Raw genomic sequence first — 27,072 nt, 5'->3', positions numbered from 1 at the left:
AAAAAAGAAAGTGGATAATGTCCATAAAATGGAGAGGAAACTAAAACCATCACACACATATATTTAATATGAGCATAAACCCAAAACATAGAGAGTAGGTAACAGATGTGTGATTTGAGGAAACATTCTTAATTTCAAGCACTATACTGAGTCAGGAAAAGATCCATTATATGTATTAAATTGAAGCCAAGGAAGATAGGGGCCTGATAGGAAGATATTTACTGATGCTTTACACTCTGTATTAGTTTTAAGGTCACAGGGAACCTTTCTGGCCTTCAAAAGTATGCCTTACAATCTTCATGACACTGCAGAAAACAAAATTCTGATTTCCTGACTTGAATCTCATAGCATCCAACCACTTGAGCTAGAGGAAATCCCTGCTGTAACTGCATGAAGTTTGACTCTGCAGTGTAGACACACTTGGAAACAATTATTTCTTAAAGATGCTTGGAAATATGGAATTTTTTTCCTGGTTCCAATGTAAAGTGAAAAGTGAAAGATGGGACATGTTTGCGAAGACAACGCAGTAGTGGGCAGTATTCACAAGAGGCAATGTTATCCCTACTTTAGCTTCTGTTCTGATTATCTTCCTTTCTTCAATAAGCTCTCTGTTTTACCACCTACCACTTGTATTTCTCATCACACTTGTTGCAATATTGTAAAACTGAATTTCCAGTTTGCACAACCCAGGTATCTTCTGTTGAAGGAAATCCTTAATATTTGCACCTTACTGTCTGCTTTGTAAAATCCAAGGCAGCTCCTTATAACAACTACAGGTTTAAATCTTGCTCAAAACCAGATTCCTTTAATCCTTTTCCTCTTAAAGACATGACTCCTGTTGGATTATAATACCTCAAAATTGTATGCACGAGTCTTTTTATTGACTTCCACGTATTTGACTTAAGTTCTTCACTTGCTTGTCACAGTACTAGAATAACAGTAAACATGTCTGGTATTTGGGATCAGTCTTTCTGTAATTTCTTATTTCTATGGCATTAGTTTTTATCACAGCAAGTTTTATGACTGAGGGGTTTCATTTTCTTATAATCTTTGCAATGAACAGTGTTTCACTACTTAATAGCAGGGCATATGATAACTGTGAGAGCCTCTTTTTTTTTGTTAACTTCTATGTGAGATTTCTAGACTGACCTTTTGTTTTCTTTTGCTATAAGGCTGCATATTTAGTGAAAATTAAAGGTACATGGCCAACGAGAAATTTGTATTTTGCTGTATTGCAGAAAGAATTTTGCATTTATTATGCTTGTTTGTTTTGAAACTTTAAATACTCTTGTTGATAGAACTTTTTATCTTTTATATCATATAAAGAAGCCTTTTGACTTTCATGTCAAAGCTGTGTTTTAGCTAGCTGTGTTATCCTTTTTGGTAGAAAAATAAATTTAGAATGCTTTAGTTACAGTTAGGTGACATAGGTAATGAATCATTCAGTTCCAACACTGGATTTTGAACATAACTCTCAGAATGGTGGACTGTAAGCAAAAGAGTCCAGAAAGTGCTTGCTTGGCAAAAATCTGAACAAACCGTTTCTGAAAAAAAAACTAGAAAACTGTTAAAAACTACTCTGCAATACATTTTCAAACATCTAAAACAATTAAAAAGGCAAAAGAAAAAAAACTAGGAACATACAGATCAAACATACAAAAATACAGATCAAACTGATTTTATTAAGAACTCACCTATGGTAGTTGTCACTGTCAGGTTTTTAGGGTAGGAAGTCAGTGTCTGATAATTTCCTTTTTATCAGTTTCCTGTTTGCTGGCATAAGAAGATGAAACACCTGTTGCTAACAATTTGCTATATACTGTTTGGTGAGATGTAAGATTGCTCACAGAAAAGGGTGTCTATGCATGCTATAGGAAAGTGGATATTGCCTTAACCAGACATGCTTTCTGAAGATACTAGAAGCTGTTACATGGATAAGAAATTCAGATTACGAGCACAACACACCTGAACATGATATTACTGATTCATTTGCTTACTTTGTGTACTAGGACACATCACACAGCCTTACTGCAATGCAGATTTCATTTGTTTCTGTCTCTGAAAAGTTACTGTCTTGATCAGCGGAGAGGCTGTCATTTGGTGCTTAAAACAGCCTTTGCTGTGGCTGTCGTGCCTCTTCTTTCTCCTGCGCCACACTGAAGGGGGTGAACAAATTTGGTTTTATGGCTGCAGTTATAGTGCCCTAACTTGCCCATTTTGAGGATAGGCTGGTCTCTCAGGACAGCTACTCTTGCAGAAACAGTCTGTCAGACAGTTTCCTAAGAGCACTACCCACTTTCCATGGAACACTCAGCACGTAGAGCTGGTTCAGCTGTGGTTTTGTATGCAGGCTTTGCCTTTCATGCTTAAATTAGTCACAAGTCTAACTGCATATTCCCTTCTATGTAATAGAGAAGGCATTTATCTAGGCCACAAAGTTAACAAGAACTAACACTAAGTACAGGCTTCAGTCAAAACTTTTGTTCTTTCTGAGGTTTAGTTATGGATTTTGTTTATGCTTCTGTTTGAAGATCTGATTCTGACTCTGAGGAGGAGCCAATTACAGAGGAGGAATTGGCCAAGCTGAAAGAAGAGGTAGAAGAAAAAAAGAAACTAATTGCCACACTACGAAACAAGCCATGGAAGATGAAAAAGAAGTTGTCTGTCCTGAAGTACGTTTTGATTTCCTTTTTATGTTTCTATTGCACCTCCTTGCAATTTTCTTTAGTTGGGTTAATTGTTGGGTAAATGATTCCATTTGATAAGTTAAATATCTCATTTAAAGATAATGATGCTGTTTCTGAAATATATGAAGATTACTGGGGTGGGAAGGGAGCACCTTCTATATTAACTTTCTGGAAACAAGCCTAAGATTTTGTAAGTTATGAAAACGCAAACTGATTTGAGCTTTCATTTTCACACATATTTAGGTAGGCCACATATAAAACTATATTTCCCCCTAGCAAATCTATCACTGCATTTCATGAAGGTGAAAAATTAAGTCTCCAATTATGGTAAAATTTCTACAAAGCAGAAAAATGAGTAAACTCAGGGAACATCATTCTTTTGTGAAAACAGTGGAATTCTTCTGTTTTGAATAACTCATCCAATGCAGTACTACCCAAATGCTTATAAAATATATGGTCATGTATTATTAGACATGAAACATTCACTTTCTTGCAGATAGTTTTTTGATATGGATAAACCCCACAGGCATAATGTTAAACTATAGGCAATCCAGGAGATTCTTGGAGCATACTGAGGACAAGTTCTTAGGCCAGGGAATAGCCAGCCTTACCAGAAGGGATGCCAATAGAATCAAAGAATCAACCAGGTTGGAAGAGACTTCCAAGATAATCCAGTCCAACCTATCACCCAGCCCTAGCCAGTCAACTAGACCATGGCACCAAGTGCCTCAGCCAGGCTTTTCTTGAACACCTCCAGGGACGGTGACTCCACCATCTCCCTGGGCAGCCCATTCCAATGCAAATCACTCTCTCTGGCAAGAACTTCCTCCTAACATCCAGCCTATACTTCCCCTGGCACAACTTGAGACTGTGTCCCCTTGTTCTGTTGCTGGTTGTCTGGGAGAAGAGACCAACCCCCACCTGGCAACAGCCTCCCTTCAGGTAGTTGTAGACAGCAATGATTACACCCCTGAGCCTCCTCTTCTCCAGGCTAAGCAACCCCAACTCCCTCAGCCTCTCCTCATAGAGTTTATGTTCCAGGCCTTTCACCAGCTTTGTCGCCCTTCTCTGGACACGTTCCAATATCTCAAAATCTCTCTTGAATTGAGGAGCCCAGAACTGGACACAGTCCTCGAGGTGTGGCCTGACCAGTGTTGAGTACAGGGGGAAAATTACCTGCCTTCTCCCACTGGCCACACTCTTCCTGATGCAGGCCAGGATGCCATTGGCTCTCTTAGCCACCTGGGCACACTGCTGGCTCATTTTCAGCCTACTATCTATCAGTACCCCCAGGTCCCTTTCCTCCTGGCTGCTCTCCAGCCACTCTGTCACCAGCTTGTAGCACTGCTTGGGGTTGTAGTGGCCAAAGTGCAGAACCCTGCACTTGGCCTTGTTAAATCTCATCCCATTGGCCTCTGCCCACCCATCCAGCCTGTCCAGGTCCCTCTGCAGGGCTCTCCTACCTTCCAACAGATCAACACCTGCTCCTAGCTTGGGGGGCATCTGCAAACTTACTGACGCAGGACTCAATGTCCTTGTCCAGATCATCAGTAAAGATATTGAACAGGACTGGGCCCAGCACTGATCCTTGGGGAACACCACTAGTGACTGGCTGCCAACTGGGTGTGGCACCATTCACCACCACTCTCTGGGCTCTGCCATCCAGCCAGTTCCTGACCCAGCACAGAGTGAACCTGTCCAAGCCATGAGCTGCCAGCTTGGCTAGGAGCTTGTTGTGGCAGGCTGTGTCAAAGGCTTTGCTGCAGTCCAGGTAGACTACATTCACAGCCTTCCCCACATTCAGCAGGCGGGCAACCTGATTGTAAAAGGAGATTAGGTTGGTGAGACAAGACCTGCCCTTCCTAAACCCATGCTGGCTGGGCCTGATCCCTCGGCCATCCTGTAGGTGCTTTGTGAAGGCACTCAAGATGACCTGTTCCATGACCCTGCCTGGCACTGAGGTCAGGCTCACAGGTCTGTAGTTTTCTGGTTCCTCCTTTCGACCATTCTTGTGGATGGGCATCACATTGGCCAGCTTCCAGTCTTCAGGAACTTCTCCAGTGAGCCAGGAGTGTTGATAAATGATGGAGAGTGGCTTGGCCAGCTCAGCTGCCAGCTCTCTCAGCACCCTAGGATGGATCCCATCTGGTCCAGTGAGGATCCAAGTGTCTCAGCAGGTCCCTTACTTCTTCCTCATGGATTACAGGGGATTATACTGGGCCTCGACTCCATGGAGACAACCTGTCCCACTATTGAAGATTGAGGCAAAGAAGGTGTTAAGCACCTCTGCCTTTTCCTCATCCTTTCTCACTATATTCCCCTCTCTATCTAATAAGGACTGGAGGTTGTCCTTGGCCCTTCTCTTGCCATTCATATATTTATAGAAACATTTTTTATTTTCCTTGACAGCCATGGCCAGCCTGAGTTCTAAATGAGCTTTTGCCTCTCTAATTTTTCCTCTACAAGACCTAGCAACTTCCTTGAACTTTTCCTGGGACACCTCCCCTTTTTTCCAGATGCAATATACTCTCTTTTTAATCGTTAATTCCTTCAGCAGTTCCCTGCCCATCCACTCTGGCTGCCTCCCTCGTCAGCTCATCTTCCTGCTCAATGGCACCGCCTGCTCCTGTGCCTTCAGGAGTTCTTTCTTGAAGCAGGTCCAACCTTCCTGGACCCCTTTGTTTTCAAGGGCTTTTTCCCAAGGAACTTTCTGAGTTAGTTCCTTAAATAGGCTGAAGTCTGCCCTTCAGAAGTCCAGTGTGGAGGTTCTGTTGATGCCCCTCCTGGTTTCTCCATATTTTGAAAACTCTGTAATTTCATGGTCACTGGACCCCAGGCAGCCTCCAACTACCACATCCCCTACCAGCCCCTCTCTATTTGTGAGCAGCAGGTCAAGCAGGGCTGCCCCCCTGGTAGGCTCACGTAACAGCTGGGATAAGAAGTTGTCTTCCACACATTGCAGAAACCTTCTAGACTGCCTCTTCTCTGCAGTGTTTAAGTCCCAGCAGATGTCTGGTAGGTTAAAGTCGCCCACCAGAACAAGGGCAGGTGATCTTGAGGCAGCCTCCAGTGGCTTAAAGAGTAATAAACCAACCTCTTCTTCCTGGTTGGGTGGTGTATAACAGACTCCAATGAGGATATCGATCTTGTTGGCCTTCCCCTTAATTCTCACCCATAAAGACTCAACTTGATCATTCTTGATTTCTACCCCCACGACATCCAGAGCATCCCTAATATACAGAGCTACTCCTCCACCTCTTCTCCCTTGCCTGTCTCTCCTGAAGAGTCTGTAGACATTGATTACAGCACTCCAATCATGCAAGCCATCCCACCATGTTTCGGTGACGGCGACATCATAGTTTTCCTCCAGCACCAGAGCTTCCAGCTCCTCTTGTTTGTTACCCATACTGCTTGCATTAGTGTACATGCACTTCAGCTGGGCTGCTGCTTTTACCCCTATCTCTAGCCTACCATCCTCAAGTTCCTTTGATTTATCTCTAGTGCTATCATGTTTAACCCCCTCCCCCTTCCACTCTCGTTTAAAGCCCTCTCAACAAGCCCAGCCAGCTCATGTGCCAGGGTCCTTCTCCCCCTCTGCGTCAGTTGTATCCCATCTGTTGATCGCAGACCTGTGGCAATATAAACATTCCCAAGATCAGAGAATCTGAAGTTATGTTGGAGACACCAGCCTCTGAGTCACTTGTTAATCAAATGTGCTTTCCTATTCCTCTCTGCACCCCAACCTGTGACTAAGGGTAAAGATGAAAAGACTATCTGTGCTCCTGCTCCCTCAACTGCTTTTCCTAGTGTCTTGAAGTCCCTTTTGATAGCTTTTAGTCCTCTGGTATCAACCTGTCAATAATGCAAATGAGCTGATCGCAGATGTCAAGACTGGAGGCAGCCTGGTGGAGTTTGCAGTGTTAAGGTATATGGATCAGGAGAGGAATAAAGTTTGGACAATGCATTTTAGGAAAACATAACTCCATCTGTTCACAAGATTAGTCAGTGGGACCTTCTGGGAAACTACTTGCAGAAACAGGGACTGGAACAGATGTAGCAGATTTGTGAGAAGGGCTAGAAAAAGGGTTCAGAGAACTAGAGACCTTCCCTGGAACCAAGGCGAGACTGCAAAGTAGATCATCCTCAGTCCCATTATACAGCATGTGTAGGGCAAGCAGGTGATCAGGCCTAGTCATCATGGATTAATGAAGGGCAGGTCCTGCTTGACAAACACAATTTCCTTCTATCACAAGGTGACCCACTTAGGAAAGGTTGTGGGTGTTGTTTACCTGGACTTCAGTGCAGCATTTAACACTGTCTTACATAGCATTCTCTTGGAGAAACTGGATGCTCGTGGCTTGTTTGGATGGGTGGATGCTTCATCTGGCTGCATGGACAGGCCCAAACAGTTGTTGTGAAATGAGTTAGAGCCAGTTAAACAAAAGCAGCATCCTCCATGGCTCAGTATTGTGGCCAATTCTCTTTAATGTCTTTATCAATGATCTCTATAAGGCAGGACTTCACTTACAAAAAGGATATTTAGCTACTGGACTGTGTCCAGAAAAGAGCAACAAAGTTGGTGGAGGGTTGTTGAACAATAGAATAGGTTCCACAGGGAGGTGGTTGAATCACAATTGTTGGAGATGTTGAGAAGATCCAAAGATGTGATATTAAGGGACATGGCTTAACACCAGACTTGACAGAGTTAGATTATGGTTGGACTTAATGATCTTAAATGTCTTTTTCCTACCAAAAGGATTCTATGATCTTTAAGGACATTTTCTATTCAGTGCAAGAACTCTCAATTCCTAGGTGTAAGAAATCAGAAAAGATGACAAGAGGTGGGTATGGATGAATCAAGATCTTGTTGGTCAAATTAAAGAGCAAGCAGGAAATGCATAGGCAGTGGAAGCAGAGGCAGGTGTCCTGGTAAGAGTATAGGGACACTGTCCAATTATGTAGGGATGGGGTCAGAAAGGCAAAGGTGCAGCTGGAGCTGAACTTGGCAAGGGATGTAAGGAATAAGGAACACAGGAGAAGCATGGACCTTCTGGATTTGGTCCAGAGGAGGGCCACCAAGATGGAGAGCTGGAGTACCTCTCTTGTGAAGGTAGGCTGAAAGAACTGAGGTTCTTCAGCCTGCAGAAGGCTCTGGGAAGACCTTACAGCTACATTTCAATATCTGAAGTGGACCTATAGGAAGACTGGAGAAAGACTGCTTTGAAGGGCTTGTAGTCATAGGATGAGGGGCAGTGATTTCAGACTGAAGCACAGTGGATTTAGGTTAGACCAAAGGAAGAAGTTCTTTGTAATGAGTGGTAAAATAATGGATATTATGGGCTGACTTGAGTCTGCTGCTGATAGTCATTACTGTGCTGCCATCACACCAGCTTAAAAATGAAAGAGCTGGCTGGAGCAGAGCATCCTGTGCCAGTTGCTGCTTCTGATTTATGGGCTTAGGCTGTCGGTCTTTGCCATTGAATGGGCTGTAGGTTGGTGGACTGGAGGTGGTCTCTCTCTTCTGCTGCTGTTTGTGCTCTTTAATGGCCTTTTCTGCAAACAGGCTAACACATCTTATCACCTCAGCAAATTCTTTATCTCAGCCCAGATTATTTTTTGTGTGTTGTATTCCCTCTCATCTGTTTTGGGGGATTGAGGCTAGAGAGAGTGAGTTGTGTTAACCCAGGGCAGCTCATATTTGGCATCCCAATGTGAGGCTTCAAAAGCAGCTGTCTTAACCAAAATGGCCAATTTCAGCAGGAGATGAAAGGACTGAGATAGCAAGAAGCAAAATACTAAGTGTGCTAATTTGAAGCAGGGTAGAATGTTTTGGTGGGAAGAACTAGATCATAGGCTGTGAAAGGAAAACAATGGTGATGTCTACTCACCTCACAGTCTCGTTGAGATGTATGGGAACAAGAAGGGTAAACACTAGATAACACTTTCGCCATTTTGCTGCACTCTCGGGCTGGGCTTTGACTGAGCTACATCTCCCTAACCTCACCTGCCACTCACCTCTGCTTCTTAACCTCTTGGCTGAACCTCTATTCTTCTTTAGGACTGGGGTAAGGTTGAGAGGGGCAGGGGGAAGGTGCAGGGGTGGTTGAGAACCCCTCCTGGGGACTCAGGTTTCTGAGAGGGGAGTTGTGTTTTGTATTACTTTTACTTTGTATATTTCTGTCTATAACTGTATATATCTGCTTGTATAGTGTGCTAGCTGTAAATAAATAGCTTAATTCATATTCCCAGAGATGGCTGAGACTAGTCTGGATACCTTCTAAAGTCTGGGGGGCAGGAAACACCCAAACCATCACACTAAGACAATGCAATTAATGTTTGAGGCTTGTTATCAGAGTTTTAACATTTTTTTCCCCTGTGCTGTATTTGCTATGTTGATTCATTTGCTTTCTGGCAAAAAAAGCTTGCAGCTGATGTGTTGGAGTCCTGTTTGTGCTGTCTCTTGTGGTATGTGTCACCTCTGGGGAATGGCTTAGAGCTGTGCTGTTGCAGTGCTGGTTTTTGGAGGGCCAGGTTTTGTCTAGAACAACACAGGTCTCTCCAAGAATACCCCTTGGAGATCTGCCTGAAGGCTGGATAATTCTGAGTGGCAGGGCGCATGGACAGTATGGGCAAGTGCCTAGGATGATGATTACTTCTGGCGTTATGGAATTGCACCCCTGAACAAGTGCAAAATCCTGACAAACTGATGAGATTTTTAGAAAAACTATATTATCATCCTGGAAGTTCCCAAAAGGCAGAAATCACTGTGAGGTGCTGGGACCTGTCCCATGCTTATATAAACCGTTCCATCACTTTTCAGAGTACTCAGGGGCAAGCAAAGGTCTCTGGGCCTACAGACAGACCACTAGGCATGGAAGCTGCACCAGAGAACCTGCCTGTGCCATTATCTGCTGCTCCTGTAGATAAAAAGAAACATCCAAGGAAAGCAGTTCATCTTGTAAAAGATAAAGATTAACCAGAGCCATCATGGGAACAACAGAAAGAGTCAGAGGTCACCACCTGGTCTTTACCTATGACTTTTGAAGATGGCTAAGGACAAATGGTGGATGAAATGACTACCAAGTCTTGGTAGTGTGAGGGATGTCTCTCTTCCTATGCACAGGCCTGTGTTTCAGCTATGGAGGAACTGTCTTGGGACATCCATCAACTCAAGAAGAACTTGTACTATTCCCTGCTTATATAGTCCCATGTTTAAACTATGAGGAGCAGGCACTTTCCTGTCCAAGGGAGAGAATTTGTAAGATACACTCCATGGTGCACACTGTGATTTTACTTACATGACCTTGAGAAGGACATGAAGAAGTGGGACAGAAATGCAGCTTTGGCCCTAGCTGCATGAGTTAAGGAATTACAAGGAAATTCTCCCCAAAAGAATTCTGCCCCAGTTTGTGGAGGAAATTTGCCTCAAATGAGCAGTTACTGTCCCTGCCATGTGTGTGTGGGGAAGTGGGCTTGTGAGAATATATTGTGTTAATCCAAGACGCAGAAATAGGCTCCCCGGGTATGTGGTTGAGGATCCATCCCTGAAGACATTCAGCATCAGATGATGTGGCCTTGGGCAGCCTCATCCTGTTGAATGTGTCCCTGATCACTGCAGGGTGTTGATCTGTAAACCTGTGAACAAGAGCTTCTACAGGTGTATCACCCAGAAAAGGATGGTTAAAAGATCATGTCCAGCATGATGAGCAAGAACAGCAAGCTAGTAAAAACAGACAAGGAGATAGAGATATCTTGAATAAAATCTGATTATATTAACTGAAGAAAAAAATCCAGCTTTATTACTATGTTTCTATGTGAAATAAGATTTAAAAAATAATCACCTTTTATTCCAGACAATTCTATCAAACTGTCAGCTCATGGAATCATAGAATCAGCCAGGTTGGAAGAGACCTCCAAGATTATCCAGTCCAACCTATCACCAAGCCCTATTCAGTCAACTAGACCTAGGTCCCTCTCTTACTGGCTGCTCTCCAGCCATTCTATCCCCAGCCTGTAGCGCTGCTTGGGGTTGTTGTGGCCAAAGTGTAGGATCCTGCACTTGGCCTTGTTAATTCTCATTCCATTGGTCTTGGCCCACTCATCCAGTCTGTCAAGGTCCCTCTGCAGGGCTCTCCTACCCTCCAACAGATCCACAACAAGTATAGTCCCCCTGTAATTCATGAGGAAGAAGTAAGGGACCTGCTGAGACACTTGGATCCTCACTAGTCCATGGGACCAGATGGGATCCATTCTAGGGTGCTGAGAGAGCTGGCAGCTGAGCTGGCCAAGCCACTCTCCATCATTTATCAACATTCCTGGCTCACTGGAGAAGTTCCTGAAGACTGGAAGCTGGCCAATGTGATGCCCATCCACAAGAATGGTCGAAAGGAGGAACCAGAAAACTACAGACCTGTGAGCCTGACCTCAGTGCCAGGCAAGGTCATGGAACAGGTCATCTTGAGTGCCTTCACAAAGCACCTACAGGATGGCCGAGGGATCAGGCCCAGCCAGCATGGGTTTAGGAAGGGCAGGTCTTGTCTCACCAACCTAATCTCCTTTTACAATCAGGTTGCCCGCCTGCTGAATGTGGGGCAGGCTGTGGATGTAGTCTACCTGGACCTCAGCAAAGCCTTTGACACAGCCTGCCACAACAAGCTCCTAGCCAAGCTGGCAGCTCATGGCTTGGACAGGTTCACTCTGTGCTGGGTCAGGAACTGGCTGGATGGCAGAGCCCAGAGAGTGGTGGTGAATGGTGCCACACCCAGTTGGCAGCCAGTCACTAGTGGTGTTCCCCAAGGATCAGTGCTGGGCCCAGTCCTGTTCAATATCTTTACTGATGATCTGGACGAGGACATTGAGTCCTGCGTCAGTAAGTTTGCAGATGCCCCCAAGCTAGGAGCAGGTGTTGATCTGTTGGAAGGTAGGAGAGCCCTGCAGAGGGACCTGGACAGGCTGGATGGGCGGGCAGAGGCCAATGGGATGAGATTTAACAAGGTCAAGTGCAGGGTTCTGCACTTTCACAGTATCACAGTATCATCAAGGTTGGAAGAGACCTCACAGATCATCAAGTCCAACCCTTTACCACAGAGCTCAAGGCTACACCATGGCACCAAGTGTCATGTCCAATCTTGCCTTGAACAGCTCCAGGGATGGCGACTCCACCACCTCCCCGGGCAGCCTACTCCAGTAGCCAATCACTCTCTTAGTGAAGAACTTTCTCCGCACCTCCAGCCTAAATTTCCCCTGGCACAGCCTGAGGCTGTGTCCTCTTGTTCTGGTGCTGGCCACCTGAGAGAAGAGAGCAACCTCCTCCTGGCCACAACCACCCCTCAGGTAGTTGTAGACAGCAATAAGGTCACCCCTGAGCCTCCTCTTCTCCAAGCTGAACAATCCCAGCTCCCTCAGCCTCTCCTCGTAGGGCTTGTGCTCAAGGCCTCTCACCAGCCTTGTCGCCCTTCTCTGGACACGCTCAAGCATCTCAATGTCCCTCCTAAACTGGGGGGCCCAGAACTGAACACAGTACTCAAGGTGTGGTCTAACCAGTGCAGAGTACAGGGGCAGAATGACCTCCCTGCTCCTGATGACCACACCATTCCTGATGCAGGCCAGGATGCCACTGGCTCTCTTGGCCACCTGGGCACACTGCTGGCTCATGTTCAGGCGGGTATCAATCAGCACCTCCAGATCCCTTTCTGTCTGGCTGCTCTCCAGCCACTCTGACCCCAGCCTGTATCTCTGCATGGGGTTGTTGTGGCCAAAGTGCAGCACCCAACACTTGGAGCTATTGAACGCCATCCCATTGGACTCTGCCCATCTGTCCAGGAGGTCAAGTTCCCACCACAACAACCCCAAGCAACGTTACAAGCTGGTGACAGAGTGGCTGGAGAGCAGCCAGGAAGAAAGGGACCTGGGGGTACTGAGAGATTGTAGGCTGAAGATGAGCCAGCAGTGTGCCCAGGTGGCCAAGAGAGCCAATGGCATCCTGGCCTGGATCAGGAAGAGTGTGGCCAGTAGAACAAGGGAGGTTATTTTTCCCCTGTACTCAACACTGGTCAGGCCACACCTTGAGGACTGTGTCCAGTTCTGGGCTCCTCAATTTAAGAGACATGTTGAGATATTGGAACATGTCCAGAGAAGTGCAACAAAGCTGGTGAGGGGCCTGGAACACAAACCCTATGAGGAGAGGCTGAGGGAGTTGGGGTTGCTTAGCCTGGAGAAGAGGAGGCTCAGGGGTGTAGTCATTGCTGTCTACAACTACCTGAAGGGAGGCTGTTGCCAGGTGGGGGTGTAACTTTTTGAATACTCTTATATTACCATCCTTGCTTTTGAAATTTTTGGTCAAAAGTTATAATTACTGCGTACTTCTCTATGTCGTCTGTTTCCTTCCCTGTGTAGTTTTAAGGATATTATGTGTGGGGGAAAAAAAAGCCTCTGTTCTTAGATGTAGAAAAAAATTTCCTATTCTTTGCCTTTGAACTTCCACATTAGAAAAATAATTGTTGGTGATTTCTTCCCAGCATTATAAGAAATGTTCCTTGCTGTAAGCCAGACTCTGCTTCCATGTTTGCTCTGTATTACCACTTACATTTTCCAAATAAAGTACAGATCTGCAGGAACATTCAAGGATTTTCTATGTATTTGTGACAAATTAAGACCCCTCAAAATATGTATTTTTTAATATTATTTTGAAAAGGGACTTTTTTTTTTTTTTTAAAAGAAGTGGTGGTTTGTTATATCAAACTACTTCTAGAGAAAGATTTATTTTCCACTAAATTTTGTACTTAAAAAAATCTATAAGAAAATTTAAATTGTTGGAGTAGTTTGTTTAAGAATTTTTATCCCACTCATTTTGATGATTCAAACCATTTTTCTCCTGTGGTAGTGCTTTTTCATAGCTTAAAATGTATAGGCTGGGAAAGGTTATTTCTACTTAGCCCTTGTGAGTATTTGTAAAGTAGATAATGTTTTCCTTCATACTTTTGTTCTGAAAATGCATGCATGGATAATAACTTCAGAATACACATACAGAGCTAACTGCTCTGTAGGAAACATTGCTCTTTCAAAACTTGGCTCTGATACTTAGTGGTAAAATGGCATTCTTAATCGACAAGCACTGGTAAATTAGATCAGCTCTAATTTCTAATTTACATCCCTATATCTAGAAAGATGCATTTCAAACAACCCTGATTATTATCTGAAGAACTGTGAGAGGATACTGCTATGCTGCAGTGTGCCTCCGTTGTTTGAAGTTGAGATGTACTGGCTCTGTTAAACTGCAGCCTCACCTTGAAACATTGTGGTCACATCTTTATCCATCTGGTGATGAGGGAAAAGTGAGGAAGAAGCCACAGAGATAAATGAAAAGATGCTATGCAGGAAACAGCATCACCACTCTCTCACGCCTCAAGCCACAGTCATGTTAGAATGCAGGCTGGGGACATAGTGGTCTGTGTTGGAAACATGAGTGTGGCTATAGTCCAGTCTTTTTCTCATTTTCAAGACAAATATTATCCTTCAGTAGAGTTTTGTGTTCTTTTCCTTTTTCTTCTAGTGGTTTATGAGTACTGCTGTGCCTTTTATAGAAGTCATGATTTGTGCACATATCCTACTGACTCTGCCTACTCAGGCCAGTACATAATTACCTGAAAAGCCATCAGATGATGAGAACTAGCAATCATTGATAACAACATTGAGATTTCGATGGAGGAGGAAACTACTTAAAGTATTTTTGGATTAAACAAACCAAACAAACAAGCAAACAAAACCCTCCAAACTAAAGAAACCCAGGGACAACAGTTTCTGCTGATGCACATTAGAAAACTTTCAGGGAGAATTATCCCAATGTACCTATGAGAGTCTGACTTTGGGGACTGCATCACTGTCTATGTCTTTTCCAGGTTGAGTTTTGAACAGGCGTGAAAGAAAGGGGAATATTTTAGATAGCCAAAGTTTTGTACTATAAAACAGCAAATATTATTAACCACTCTGTAATTTACATCCACCATCAAAGTCTATTATGGTGCCTGCATAATCAGAGAATTGAACATGAGAACGTAGACATGTGCCAACATTGATCTCATTCTAAAGCTGTAGCACCCACAAACCAGTTATCAAACTATCAGAACAAGCACAATGACTACATATACATACATATACACATACATACATTTAATTGTCTGTGTTTATACATATGCATGTATATATATATAGGCAATTAAACATCATGTTCAGACTTTGACTTTTTAAAGGACTTGAAATTAAATACAGACCATAAACAGAGCCATGACCACATCTGAGTTTTTCTAAGGAAAGCAGAGCAGTTTCCTCTTCATCTACCAGGGACAGAATATAATGTAGTGATTTTTCAGTACTTTTTTTAGTGTAATGTATTTGTTAGAGGCTTTAGATTATGCATGAAGACAGATGACTTTGATATAGAGTATTTTATAACTATTCCAAAGATGCATAAAAAGCTTATGTGGAGAAGTTTATGTGGGATGGTGGAGATTTCTCATTTTTTGGATTGTAAGTCCAGGAAATTGGTACTTCATCTCTCTTACCATGGGCATTTGGGCAGCCATGAATGCCACTCTGGATGTCCTGGAGACCAGCTGGGTATTAAATAACTCTATAATTTTTCCATTATTGCTTCTGAATTGTCTTTCAATTGAGCTGTACATGACAACAGATGTTTTGCAGTCAGTTTTTATTCACTATTTTTAAGACTTGAAGAGATCCTCGGTCATCAATATTAATCCAACATTTCTTTTTAATGAGTTTTTAGGACTTGGAGATTGAAACCTTTCTGAACTGTTACTGAAAAATGTAAGCAACTCAGTTGAATCTTATTCATTAGCAGCAGCCTCTGAGGGCTGTAATTCATCCTTCTCAGCAACACTAACGCACCTGAACTACCATACACCTAGCACTTTGGAAGCTGTAACTCCACACCTAGTATTAATAATTAACTCAATCTTCTCTGGGGCGATAATGCCCAGCCCCATGAAACATTTAGTAGTTTCTTGTGTCTGTAATTCAGTTAATAAGGTTTCTCTGAAGCTTCTTTAAATTCACAGTTAGCTAACGGGGCACACTTTGGCTTGTCCTCTGATATAGATAATTTACCTATAACACATGATACCAGTGATTACAAAGCTCAGTTTTGTCACTCTGCATTGTTTTTGACACATCTTCATGTTAGTGAAGTTGTGCTACTTTCAAATAGGTGTGTATATCTATATATGGGGTTTTGGTTGTTGTGGTGTTTTCTAAACCAATTCTATGGGTTTAGAACCACTTTTGATTGTTTCACCCTCACATTTTAACAGAAAAAAAAAAAAACCAACAAAATGTGGCAAAAATCTGCAGGGATGTGAAAACAGAGGTCTTTAAGTGAGGTAGTTTAGATACCAAGGTAGAAATCTGAATTAAGTAGCATATTGAATTATATTCAACAAAAGCAACTGTAACAACAACAACAAATCCCCAAGACCCAAAATCAATAAAAAACAACCAGCAAACAAACAATCAAAAAAGCCCAAATGAAAAAACAACAACAACAACAACAACAAAACAAACGAAAAGAAGTAGTGTCACACACATGGAAAGGGCACTCCAGGCCTGTTCCCAGGGTGAGTGGTGTCAAGTCACTGCTGAACTTTTAAAGGAAGTTTAAGCAGAAGTCAGGGAAACTTCTCCTTAACCTACAAATCACAAAGGTCAGGAATAACCCAAAGGGACAAACTTGTTGCAAAGCCGGTGCAGGGAGAAATGTGGAAGGGTCAAAGGAAAACCTGTTCCATTTGAAGGTTCCAGCATTGCCTAGTAGGTACAGTTTCTGTATTCCTTACACATAACCACATATATTTTATGCCCTGTTACCCACAGGCTTTGCTTCTGCACTGAATTTGTTTGGTTTTTTTTTTTTGGGTGGTTTTTTTTTTGTTTGTTTGTTTTTTTTTTTTTGGTATTTCATTAAAACTCTGGTGGGATTTTTTTATAGAATCAAACTCTTATTAAGATTTGCATTGAACTGCCAATCATACAAATACTCATGTATGCAGCTAACAGATTGGCTGTTGATGTTTGTATATCTGCATGTGGTAGAGTACCCTTTGTAAGACTTTATATCTCTAAATAAGTGTTATGGAAATGCTGCTTATAATGTTATCAGTAAAATCCACCATGCATCAAAGTTGTGACGTGCTTGTAGAACATCAAAGGTAATTTCATTTAATATATTCCAAGAGTGGTAGAAGACCCTTGCATTTTTCTTTCATAAAATAATAGCTCTTTTTTAAAAATAAGTTCATTTCTTGTAAGTGGATGATAATAATAGAATAATATAATCATAACATTGTTCTGATTAGAGAAGACCTTTTAGATCATTGAGTCTAACTGCTAACCTAGCACTACCAGGTGACCACTAAACCATGTCCCTTAGCATCACATCTATAAATGTGTTAACTACCTCAAGGGATGATCACTCACCTCTTTCCTGGGCAGTCTGTTCTAGTGCCTCATAACTCTTTCAGTGAATTTTCTCTGATATCCAGTCTTAACTTCCCCTGTTGCAAATTAAGGCTGTTTCCTCTTGCCCTATCTCTTGTTACATGAGAAAACAGGTCAACATCCGCTTTGCAACAACTTCATTTCAGGCAGCAGTGGAGAGTGAGAAGGACTCTCCTAGGCCTCCATTTCTTCACACTAAGCAATTCCCATTACCTCAACCATTTTTATTAAGTCTACTTCTTCATCAGCTTTGATCCTTTTCTTTGAATATGCTTCAGAACAATTGTCTTTCTTGCAGTGACTGGCCCAAAACTGAACATGGTATTTGAGGTGTGGCCTCACTAGTGTAGAGTACAGAGGGTGATCACTTCCCTAGTCATGATGGCCAAACTATTTCCCATACAGGGCAGGATGGTTTTGGATTCAAGTTCAGGACCTAGCACTTAGCTTTGCTGAATCTCATACAACTGGCTTCAGCCCATTAATCCAGCCTATCCAAATCCTTCTGTAGAGTCTTTCTACCCTAAAGCAAATCAGTACTCCTGCCCAATTTAGTGTCATTTGTAAACTTACTGAGAATGAACTCAGTTCCCTTGTCCAGATCATTGATAAAGATATTAAAGTGAGCTGGGCCCAACACTAATCCCAGGGAAACACCACCTATGACTGGCTGCCAACAGGACATAGCTCCTTTCACAACCCCTATTTGGGACATACAGTACGTGCTGCAACTTTATTATCTATTCAATGATTATTAACTGAGCAGTGAATTTGCTCATATCACAATGGGAAATCTTAATAATCACAAATTTCAAACCATATTTGAAACATCTTCTTGTCGTGGTTAGTGTGAAGTACCCATTAATGACAAAAGTTCTATCAGTTCCAAAAATCACAGTGTATAATTAGTAGGCTAGAATATAACTACAGTGTAAGTGGGAAACTTATTTGACTTTTCCCAAGATTTATTCAACAAATTTATTAATACTGGAAAGTAACATATAAATAACTAAAGGAGTTGCTTCACACTTCATTAATAAAACATGAAAATAGCCTCACAAATGTTGTGTGTGCATGGATCTAAGTGATTTTTCAGTGCAGTTTAGCTGTGTTGTGGAGGCAGGGAATTAATGTGGCCGAGTCAGGAATTTTATAGAAAAATAGAGTTATTTTATTTTCCTGAAAACCTGCCCCCAAAACTATACACAGAAATTAATTTAGTTTTAATTATCAGATTCAGCTCGTTTGAGAAAATCTACAGGATGCCATAGATAAGTTGATTATTTTGGAAGTCAGAAGTTGGAAAAGGCTTTAGGTATTATTTTATAGCATTTTTCCAAAATAAACTCACAGTCAGGCTGGCTGAAAAGGGTGGACTGCTACTCGTTTTCTCGGGTTCTCTTTCAGAAGCCACAGGAGGGTCGATAAGACCTTAATAGGCATTAATGGGTGAAGCAGTCCTTTGAGCAGAGCGCCCAGCTCCTTCTGTAGAATCTATCCAGGTGGAGGGGAAGAAGTGTCAGGCAGGCAGGAATGCTCAGGCAGGCACGATCTCTAAGGTGGGAACGAACTCCAAGGTGGGAACCCTGAAGGCAGGAAGTCCTCCAATATTTATACCCTCCCTAGACAAAGAGCAGAGTTACCACTTCCTAGGCACGAAGACCACAGCCAATTACAGCCCAATTCCAGAGCGGGCACTGCACGGGCATCCCTCATGCCAGAAGGGCCCTTCGCTCTCCCCCCTTCACGCCTGCAGGGCAGGGGGAGGAAACAGGTCTTTTCAAGCCTTTTCCTCTCCCATTCAAGCCACGGAGGGAGAGGAATTCAGGGGTATACAGGACTCCAGGACAAGCTGGTATCAGATCATTTTCTGGTTTGTCTGTGCTGGGAAGATGAACTTTGATACAGGCCAATGGAGTGAAAGTCTGAGAAAAAAATAGTTTATAACACAGTTGTATTTAAGGGTGGTTTCTTGCAGTTTTGTAACTAGCACACACTGATGCAAAGCAGTGTTGGAGGAGAAGGGATGCAGTGAGAAAGGAAACTTCAGCCACTGGCACTTGGAGATAAAATCACCACCTTCAAAAAGTAATGGAGTAAATTCTCAAATAGTGCTAAAACTGTAACTTGGAAGATTGATTGATTGATTGATGAAGAGTATGAGAGACAGGGATAAAAAATACTGGGTTTTGTAGAAAATCATGTAAAAAAATTTTGAATAAGTGAACTGCAGGCTTGGATTGAGAGTGTAAAACAATTTTTTTATGATACTCCTTGTGGAAAGTTCCTTCTTGCTCTGGCCTAATTTAGTTTCATAGTAGAACATGTTTGTGGAGAAATTTTGTGTTCAGCTAGAGAGATTAAATGCCTTCAGAACCACCATGGAGTATTTTTCATGTCTTAATGATTGTTGTTATGTTACCTCCTTTAATTTTAATGTACTGCTTTACTCCTAAAATAACTTATGATTTGAAATCTTCATAATTAGTAACATAGCTGCATGTAATTAGTGACTTGAGAGCACAGGTTTTCTACAGCTCTGTAGGTTCTGTTTTCAGTAATTTTTCATAAACAGGCTCCAATGCTTGAATTACTTAGTGACAGAAGTCATGGCAGAAGGTTTTCCTCTTTAGTCCAGAATATGATATGCTGACTTGGTAGATTAACAGAGATTCAGTTTATTGATTCTGGCTGCTTTTATGGAGCTACTTCTACAATAACTGCTGACTTTACAAAGAAGCTGCTATCTGTGTTAGAATTGCCTTGTGTCTCCTTATGTTGCAACAAGATTTTAACAACTGAGGACACAGATTTAAAAGGGACACTGGGACACGAGTTTCCTAAAGCAGAAATAATCTTTTTGCTCCTGCTTTTTTTTTTTTTACCCTGGCTCCTCTGTTTTTCTTATGGGAAAAGTCATGATGAAGTCTTGTCAAGACGAGGTGAACTGATTCTGGTGCTTCATCAGCTGAGATTAGGTGTGAGCACTTGGAAGGCAGAAGGATCTCAGAGATGGAAAGTCCAATATCAATAGTTTGATTTTGCACTGTCTTGGGAAGTGTAGAAGCAAAAGGCAAGTGGGAGCCTTGGTACTGCAAGGTAAAGAGGTTAGTGTGGAAGGTGTCTGGTGGAGAAAGATTTTGGTAGGTCTTCAAATGATAGTATGACAATTATCCTAAGTGCGGAGTTGGGAAAGTCAAGAGACAATCCAATATGAGTTAGCTACAGGACAATCCAAAGTTGATTGCGAGCATCAGCCTTTTTATAGTTGGTGCATGAGCATACATGTTTAGTGAGAACCCAGAATACCTTTCAGTACTGCTATTTAGCGATCGAATCATCTAAAGGTTGGAATTTGCACGGTCCTTCTACTTGCAGTTTCCTGATGAAGCTAGCTTCCCTTTCTATCTGGACACAGTCCCATGGAAGCTGTTTATCAGAAAGCTCAAGGACAAATGCCTTTGAGCTTCATCACACACACTACTGCAGCTTACTGCATTTCAATACACTCAGAACTCAAGGCAAAGGCTTGATTGTATAAGCTTCTGGGGACTCCTGACCCCTCTCCTTCAGCCAGTTCCCATCATCTAAGCATTTGCCGTTACTAAAAGTCTACAGTATTTTTAAAGACTTTGAGACTCTTAACCATGAGTTAAGAGAAACTGTGACACAGCTAACAGCTGTCTTCATACATAATTTGATTTCATCTTTATCACAGTGTTGTGGAGGCAGGGAATTAATGTGGCTGACTCAGGAATGATAAAAATAGAATTATTTCATTTTCCGTGAATCTCGCCTCAAACTATGTACAAAAATAAGTTTAGGTTTATTTACAGATTCAGTTCAATTGGGAATTTCTTCAAAAAGGATATTATAGACAATTTCAGATATTTAGGAAGCCAGAAAATGGAAAAGGCTAAGCTATAAACACAGCTTTACCCCATTATTAATCAGGCTGAGCAGAAGATGAAGGGAAGAGCAGGTCTTACTCATGGAGGTGAGATAGGCATTCGGCAATAATCCCTTACTGGATTCCTCTGCAGAAGCAGCCTTCTGACACTGCAGCCAATATCCAGTAGTGTATGTCCATGAAGCAGAATCCCAAGGTGAGTGGCAGAGCTGCCAAACTCAGAAATATCTCAAATATTTCTTCCATGAGTGGGATGATGATGGAACAATGCTGCCTTCACAGCAGCAGGGGAGGGCCAAAACTGCTAGTGTCCCTGTTGTGAAGGGGGATTTCTATTCCTTCCTTGTTAGAGGAAGGTGAGAAATTAATTTGAGGTGGTATTAATTGTTTATAATTTTTTTAATTAAAATTAATATTTACAAATTTGTACCACCCCCAACCACTATGTAATTAAGTTCTATTGCATGGTTATGAAAACAGTTGGGATATGATATATTTACAGGGATTGGATTATTAATTATCAAATTATCAACAACTATAGGCAGAGAGAAAGATTCCCTTAGGCTTAATGCCTCTTAACAACTATACTGTTTGCCCAGCAAGGGCTGAAACTGTGTGTGCTCTTAAGACAGAGGTAACTTATCTTACAAAGGAATTAAAGCTTGCTTAAATGTGTTGCTCTTAAGTATTAATAATCACCCTCCCAGGATTGTGTCACAGCGTGTGCCCAGTATTCGGATCTTTATGGAGATGAAATCTTCCCGGCTTGCAGGAAAATGATAGGTGTTCCCAGTGTGATGGTTTGGGGGTTACCCCACCCCCCCACACTTATAGGTACCCAGCTAACTCAGACGGACCCTGGGAATATAGATGAAGCAATTTATTTACAGCTAGCAGAATTTACAAGCAGCTATTTACAATATATACAGTTATATACAATTATATACAGAAATATACAAAGGATAAACAATACAAAAGCACAACTCCCCTCCCAGAAACCTGAGTCCCCAGGAGGGGATTTCAAACCACCCCAACATCTCCCCCAGCCCTCTCAACCTTACCCCAGTTCTCAGGAAGAAGAGAGGTGCGGCCAAGAGGTTAGGGAGCAAGGTTAGTAGGAGCAAGGTTAGTGAGATGTGACCAGGTCTGAAGGCAAAGGCAGAAGAAGAAGACAAAATGGAGAAAGTTTACTTCTTCTTCCCAGAGTTCTCAGCATGACTGTGAGAGAAGGAGACACCATGTTTTCATTCCACTGCCTGTTATCAAGTTCTTGTACCAAAACATTCCAGCTTGCTTCTAACTAGCACGCCCAGTTACTGGGGTAAACAGGATTTCTCTGACCTTCTCTCCATGCAGTCTCTGGCACGGTTGTCTCACAACTAGCAAGCTGTGTTTGGGTTAGCAGACAGTCTGGAAGATCTGCTGATCCTGGATTCTCCAGGTTTACAGGGCAGCGGGCAAGCAGTATATGCTGGGCTGCAGGGAGTCTGATCTCCATGAGCAATTTGAGATAGCTGTAGGCTTAGGCAGGGGGCTCTCGGCTCCCCATATGTTCATCAAGTGCAGGCGTGCATGTGCTCTGCTTCTCAAAGGGTACGCAGACAGCTTAACTGCACCTTGAGATCACTTCAAGAGGGCTGAGCCTCAGTGAGTTTGCAAGTGAGTGAGTAAGGGCCTGACTCTGTGTCTAGGCTGTGTAAGCAAGTCAGGGCCACAAGATGCTGCTATATGGATCAGAGAGCTGAGCTTGAACCTCTGAATACTCTGAACACGTGGTGCACCTTTGCACTCCTCTTTATAGACTCTGGGCCTAGATTTGTGGCTCATTTGGCCATCTAAAGTGACCAATCAGTCTGGCAGTAAGCCAAACCTTACCTTAATAGGCAGAAGCTGTTTGCCCGGACCCTCCCAATAGGGGATTACCTAAGCGGACCCCAGGGGTACACAGACTAGGTGTGTGTTTGTTACACAACCTGTTTACTGCCGTGGATCCTGGCAGAAAAACACGTCCAGGCATGTAGAGGCATAGAGAGGCCTCAGTTTTGGGGCTGCAGCCCCTCCACCACAGTCCCCCAGTACTGGAAGCAGCCAGGAAGTTGGGTACTGATATAGTCTGAAAGTGGCTGACACAGATGTCAACGGTGGCTCTCCCAAAGGACCCCAGGCCATGCCAAGCCTTCCAGTTTGCACAGAAGGGTGCAAAAATGGTGACAACCATCCAAAAGCAGGGATGGGGTAAAAACAAAAGCTGTGTAAAAAGGTAGGAGCCTGTTGTGGAGGGGGGAAAAGTAATTGATGCGAGATGATATTCTATAAAAATATATAATTTATTAATTTCAATGTCCTGAACTCTTGCCACTCCTAACCACTGAATTTTATTATTTGTTCTTACATGGTTATGTGTTGGGGAATGGAAGACATTGAAGGAATAACATCAAACAGTAACTAGTTAATAACTAGCAAATATTCAAACTATAAACAGAGAGAGGAATTTCCCCACAGCCAAATGCCACTTGGGGTCTATACGCTGCTTGCCCAGTAGATGGGCCCAAGCTCCACGGCAGAAGGCAGTAGAGATTTACAGAGGCATTAAAGCATTTAGTCACAAATTCTTAGTAATTATCAGTCACCATCTGGGGCTATGTCACAGCCTATACAAGTGTTCAATCTTCAAGGACTCTGCCTGTGGACTTTGAGGCTGTGGGATCCTCCCGGCTTCAGGGGGAAAGGACAGTCTCTGACCTTGTTCTGCTGGCTTCTTCTGGACGATCTGTGTACATGTCCAGGGATTCTTAGGCAGGAATTTCAGGTGCAGAGGCAGGATGTCACGCAGTCTCAGCACGATGTCATGCTGGCCATTCAGGCGAATTGCGTGCAGACAATCCAGGGTCTGCTCCTGGTAACTTGTGGCAGTGGAGCTTACCAGACAGCGATACGGCAGTGAGCATGCAATAGGGTGCACAGCTGCATGGGAGACTATTCTCCGTTGATAAAGGCAAGCGATACAGGATCTAGTCCTGATAACTCACCACAGTGGCGTGCAAGTGTGCATGGCTGGCTGGGAGCCCATGGGAGACTCTGTCTCCATAGAGAAAAGTAGATAGCACAGGCAAATAGCAGCAAAGCAAGCAAGCAGGCAGGCAGCCATAAGCATAAGCAAAAAGCATGTTGTTTACCTGTACACTTCTATTTATCAAATGTGGGCCAAAATTAATGTCCCTTTGGCCACCAGAATGATGATTCATCTTGGCAGCTAACCAAAGCATACCATAATAGGCCAGGTCCACGAGCCTGCTTTTCCCTAATTTTCAAAAAAGCAAGGGCCTTGCACTAGGCAGGTGCAAGCCAAGTGTGTGTATCTTACACAACAATGTTACACAACCTGGGCCCTGGGCAGGCCAGACTTCATGGCACCAGGTATATTGTGTTTCTTTGTGCTTCTTCATGTGTTTACCTCTGCTGTGGGCAGAAAAACATGTCCAGGCAAGGCAAAGCATGAATAAGCCTATTTTGCGCCTATGGGCCCTCCACGACAGAGCCATCCAAAAGTGAGAACCAGTCCTATAGGGCACTCTGTAAAGATGGAGACCTCTGAAGGCAGGACCTCCCAAAGTGAGAGCTCTCAAGGTGGGAACCTTTTCCTGTTCTCTCTTGCTCTATTTATGCTTTTCTAGACAAAGTGTCCATTTACCATTTATACTGGGTGTGGCATGAAGGACACTTAAACTTCTTAAATTGAGGCATGGCAAAGTTTTCCAGGCAGACAAGCTTGGTACAGCAGCAGGGCTGGTCTTGAAGCAGCAAGGCTTCCTGGTCCCCAAGGCAACAAGGCAACGCTTGGCTAGACAAGGCAAAGCAAAGCAAGGCAAGACATGGTATAGCAAGGAGAGGCTTGGTAAGGTGAGGCATGACAAGGCAAAGCAAGGCTAGGTGACGCAAGCTATTTACAAATTCTGGCCTACTTTTATCAATTGCCTGAGTCTTAATTGCTCCAATGGGCAACTGTGATTAACAAATCAGGATGGCACGTCACCAGAACTAAGCATATTAGGTGAAGCTATAGGCCTTGCACGAGTCAGGCACAAAGCAAATGTATGTTACTTGTTTACCACAGGGTGTAAACAGGAGCAAAACAAGTTTGGGCAAGCCACGGTCCTCAGACTCAGTGGCTCCTTCTCCTTTGTCCTTTCTTGCAGGTCTCTCCCAACTCCAGAAGGAGAAGGGGGAGTGGTGGACTATGCCTGGACTCAAAGTGGGCCTGTTGTGGCCTATCACCACAGGGATCCAAAACAACACAATACTCAAAGTGTGGCCTTACCATTGCTGAGTACAGGGGGACAATCACTTCCCTTGTCATGCCTGTCACACTATTCCAAATACAAACCAGGATGATGTTGGCCTTCTTGGCCATCTGACCACATTACTGTCTCATGTTCAGATGGCTGTCAAGAAACACCTAGTTTTTTTTCTACTGTGCAACTTTCCAGATACTCAGCCCTAACTCCAGGTGCAGGACAAAGCACTTGGCCTTATTGAATTTCATACAGTGAGACTTGGCCAGTCTGTCCAGGTCTCTCTGTAGAGCCTACCTACCCTCAAGCAGATCTACATACCTGTCTAGCGTGGTGTCATCTGCAAACTTACTGAATGCACTTAAACCACTCATCCAGATCATTGATAGATTGATATTAAAGAGAACTGTACCCAGCACTGGGTCCTGTGGAACATTGCTTGTAACCAGTTGCGAGCTGCATTTAACTCTGTTCATCACCACTCTTTGGGCACAACCAAACAGCCAGTTTTTAACTCAGTGAAGCATCCACCCGTCCAAGCCAGAAGCAGCCAGTTTCTCCACAAGGATGTGGGACACAGTGACAAATGCTTTACTTAAGTCCAGGTAAACAACATCCACAGCCTTTCTCTCATCCACTTAGTAGGTCACCTTGTTGTTAGAGAGCAGGTTTGTCAACCAGGACCTGCTGTTCTCAAACCTATACTGACTGTGCCTGATCACCAGGTTGCCCTACACATTCTGCATAATGACATTTAAGATTATCAGCTTTATGACCTTTCCTAGTACCAAGATCAGACTAACTGATTGTAATTCTTTGGATCCTTCTTTTGTGCCTTGTTGAAGATGGGTGTCAGATTTACTAATCTTGAGTCATCTGGAATAGCTCTGGTTAGACAAAACTGCTGGCAAATGATTTAAAGTATCTTGGAGAGCACTTCTGACAGTTGTCTTAGTACCTTTTTGTGTACTATCAGGCCACTTAGACTTGAGTATGTGTCAGCAGTGCAGCAAGTCACTAACCATGTGCTACTGGATAACAAGGCTTTGTTCCACTCCTCATCTATGTCTTCCAGCTCAGGAGTTGGATATCCAGGAAGAAAATATTCTTCCTAATAAAGACTGAGACAAAGAAGGTGTTCAGTACCTCAGTGTTTTTTTCACTTTTACCACTATGTTCCCCCTTGCATACAATTAAGGATTGAAAATTTATTTCATCCTCTATTTGTTGATAATATATTTGTAGAAGCATTTTTTTGTACTCTTTAATACCCAGGTTTATTTGTATTTTGGCTTTGGCCCTTCTAATTTTCTTCCTCCACAGTCTCATGACATTGTTATAGTCCTCCTGAGTGGTCTGCCCCTTCTTTCAAAAGCCATAAACTGTCATTTTTTCTATAAGCTGGAACCAAAACTCTCTATTCACCTAAGATAGTCTTCTTCCCTGACAGCCTATGTTTCAGCACACGCAGACAGCTTGTTCCTGTGACTTTAAGACCCCCTTCTTGAAGAATGATCATCCAGACTCCAAAACAAGACAAAGTTTGCTTACTGGGAGTCCAAGGTGGCAGTTATGCTGACCTCCCTCTTTGTTCCAACAACTGAGAACTCTTTTATTTTGTGGTCTCTGTGTCCAAAATGGCCCCCAAGTGTTACATCACCCACAAGTCCTT

General features: G+C 43.0%; 1 protein-coding gene across 1 annotated transcript in view; it reads left to right on the top strand.

Annotated features, from left to right (window-relative positions):
• TMC1 (transmembrane channel like 1) overlaps positions 1-27,072 on the top strand; it is an 87,423-nt gene that overhangs the window by 9,005 nt on the left and 51,346 nt on the right. The window contains exon 4 of the mRNA XM_064176341.1: positions 2,532-2,672. Coding sequence (XP_064032411.1) covers positions 2,532-2,672 — 141 coding nt within the window. The remainder of the gene's footprint in view (positions 1-2,531; positions 2,673-27,072) is intronic.

The sequence above is a fragment of the Pogoniulus pusillus genome, chromosome Z, assembly GCF_015220805.1.
Source record: "Pogoniulus pusillus isolate bPogPus1 chromosome Z, bPogPus1.pri, whole genome shotgun sequence".
In the NCBI taxonomy this organism is placed as follows: domain Eukaryota; kingdom Metazoa; phylum Chordata; class Aves; order Piciformes; family Lybiidae; genus Pogoniulus; species Pogoniulus pusillus.
Note: the sequence above shows the minus strand (reverse complement) of the source record. Positions and strands in the feature narration are given on the sequence as shown.